Genomic DNA, 2,606 nt, shown 5'->3' with positions numbered 1-2,606 from the left:
GGTTCTATTAGGTCATCCCTTGATGAGGTCGGAGTATGCCCAGATGAGTGAGCCGAGGGATCGTGTGACCTTTAGGTTTGATGGTGGCCTTTAGAGACGAGGCTAAAGCCTCATCCGTGAGCCATATGTATATATGATAATCGTTTTGGGAAAGTGAATCACCTTTCAAAGTGAAGCTTATGCATATACGAGAGATAGAGTTGTGGTCGCATCAGGTCTGGATGACCTTGGTACGTCTTTAAGAGAGAACTTGAAATCTACGTATTGAGATTATGACCCTTTGGTTCATCGGTCAGACTTTGGTGACCCACTAATGAACTCCTGCATGAACTAAACTTTGACTCTAGGGGATATATATTTTTTATTTTCACCCCTAGAAAGATCACATTAGTCTTTATTTCAATATCTGCTTCAATTCTCTTAGTTATAGTGTACATGGCAATTCTCCCCTTTGATGAACAATAAAGCACATGACATTTCCCCCACTTGATTGTGACGAAGGCATTTTCAGTCTCACCACTGAGGTGCTCGTTAAGAAACAGTGTTTTCAGACTCGGTCCACTCCGCTTCGGCTCATGGCAGGTAAGTAGGCAACCCACTGTAAATCGAAGTTCCAAGGTTAAGCGCTGGTGACCTCAGTAAACGGGGGTCGGATGCATGGTGATTATCAAAGACACTCTAAAGCTCGAGGAGGAACCTTCTTTGAGAAAATCACCATAGCATATATACCTGACCTGTTGATAAAGAAAAGCACAAAAAAAAGAATCAAATTTCGAATCCAACTGCTAAGATATCCCAAAATAGTTGCCGGCAAAAGCCAAAAAAGGGGCAAAAAGATATAGACCATGTCTGTGTTCCTACAATCAAGAGGTCTCCTCCTCAGGCTTCTTGGAACTTCTCTCACTGGCATTCTCACCTTCATCGCCTGTAAAAGACTGAATGACCAAAATGCCCTCCATGCGCAATACCTCGAGATCCAAAATGCGCTTAGTTCAATCCCAAATATCTCTCAAAACCCACCAACCATATTTCTCCTTGGCTTCCATGACCATGGCAAGAGCTCCCTTGTAAACACAATGTGTAGGGTCCTCTATGGAGAAGAAGGTCCCCTTATTCTTAGAGCTGAGACTGCACCCCATTGTCTTCTAAGCACCACCTCAAGACACAAACGTGTTAGTGTTAGGAACCCTTTTGGGGGTAACCCTGAAAATATTATTAGCCTAGTTGACACCCCACCTTTGCCGGCTGCCGATAAGCTGCTGAAATCCGATGTGAAAACCCTTCTCAAGGTTGTGCCTGAGAATCAAAATCCGGGAGGAGGGATGTGCCCTGTGCCAGAGTGTGTTGTACTTGTTTTGGGGTCGAAGGATGTGATGCTCGGAAAACTTCTTATGAAAAAGCTTCCGGAAATCGTTTCCGTTTTGCGAGAAGAAGGTAAGAATTCTAGATGTTTTTTTTATTCTTTTTCGGTTTTCCAAAATATTTTGTTCCTTTGAATTTTATGAAGGGCATTTGGTCACTTACCAAAAGTGAAATAAAAATGAAAGCAACCGTCCAATTTTTAAAGTTTTATTTATTTTTTTTACAATAATCATCTAAGGATGCTAAGGTAGTTATCAAAATTTGAGACTGAAATTGGTGTTTAACCATTGCGGAGGGGCAAAATCCAAAAATTATTCCTCCAAAATGTTATGATAAAAATGTCCATATTATTGTCAATAGTGGCAAAAGAGATTCCTTTCTTTTTTTTTTGTCACCGGCAAAATCCTGATATTGACAACATTTTCCCTTATTGCATTGCTGAAATTTTACTATTTGAATAATGATGTGACAAGCTGACATATAACTTATTCATATAGCTAACATATAACCTAATAAGATATAACAGTTTTCTTTGGTCACAAAAAGCTTTGCTCCTCTTGATCTAAGGGCTTCTCTATGTTGGTTTCCTTGATTGTACGTTTTTTCCTTTTAAAATTATGGTTATCCATTGACCCAAAACATAAAGTACAAATCATCCTTGTAGGTTTACAATTTGTGGTGGTATTAACCCACAAGAGGGCTCTAAAGAACAGGAAGGAGGCAGAATTCCTACAAAATGAAGTAGCTAGAAGGGCAAGAAGTGACTGTGTGTATGTGGTGGAGAATTATACAGCGAGTGCCAACACTAACAATCGTCGACCAGTATCTGTGAAGAATGATTTTGACACTCACAATAAGATATTGGCCATTATACGCCAATGCCTGGAGTTTGTTGCCACTTATAGAAGCACCACCCTGACCTCGAAAGGAGCTTAATAACACTGAGAGAGTAGAGAACATTTCTTTGGGATTATATATTGCACTTTTTTCTTTCTTTCTTCTTCTTTTTTTTTTTTTTAAATGATGTTAATAACACATAGTTGGCACCCAGTCTCATATTTATGGCTGGAAGTAATTGTGATCTCGTATTATAAGTAAATAGTCTTACTATATACTTGAGTTTTATTTTAGGTATAGAATTTAATTTTGATTTTGTTATTTGGTTACTCTTTTTGTCTTGCTGGTTGATTTGTAGTTTATTTTAAGGAAATGTATACAATGAGATAATTTACTTTTGATACAAA

General features: G+C 38.6%; 1 protein-coding gene across 1 annotated transcript; it reads left to right on the top strand.

The window, feature by feature from the left end:
- The first annotated feature begins 745 nt into the window (after positions 1 to 745).
- Positions 746 to 2,606, top strand: LOC110007319 (hypothetical protein). Its single transcript, XM_020667589.2, has 2 exons — positions 746 to 1,434; positions 2,027 to 2,606. The coding sequence occupies exons 1-2, from the start codon at positions 846 to 848 to the stop codon at positions 2,296 to 2,298; spliced, it is 861 nt and encodes a 286-aa protein (XP_020523248.1). The 5' UTR covers positions 746 to 845; the 3' UTR covers positions 2,299 to 2,606.

Source organism: Amborella trichopoda, chromosome 1 (genome assembly GCF_054954075.1).
Source record: "Amborella trichopoda isolate Santa Cruz 75 chromosome 1, AtrichopodaSantaCruz75HAP2 v2.0, whole genome shotgun sequence".
NCBI lineage: Eukaryota > Viridiplantae > Streptophyta > Magnoliopsida > Amborellales > Amborellaceae > Amborella > Amborella trichopoda.
The sequence above is the reverse complement of the archived record's forward strand: the minus strand, read 5'-3'. Positions and strand labels throughout refer to the sequence as shown.

Bases quoted from the DNA above. Each gene is read 5' to 3' on its own strand.
- LOC110007319 (XM_020667589.2), top strand. From the start codon at position 846: ATGTCTGTGTTCCTACAATCAAGAGGTCTCCTCCTCAGGCTTCTTGGA. The intron at 1,435-2,026 runs GTAAGAATTCTA...TCATCCTTGTAG, and splicing joins TTCCGTTTTGCGAGAAGAAG to GTTTACAATTTGTGGTGGTA.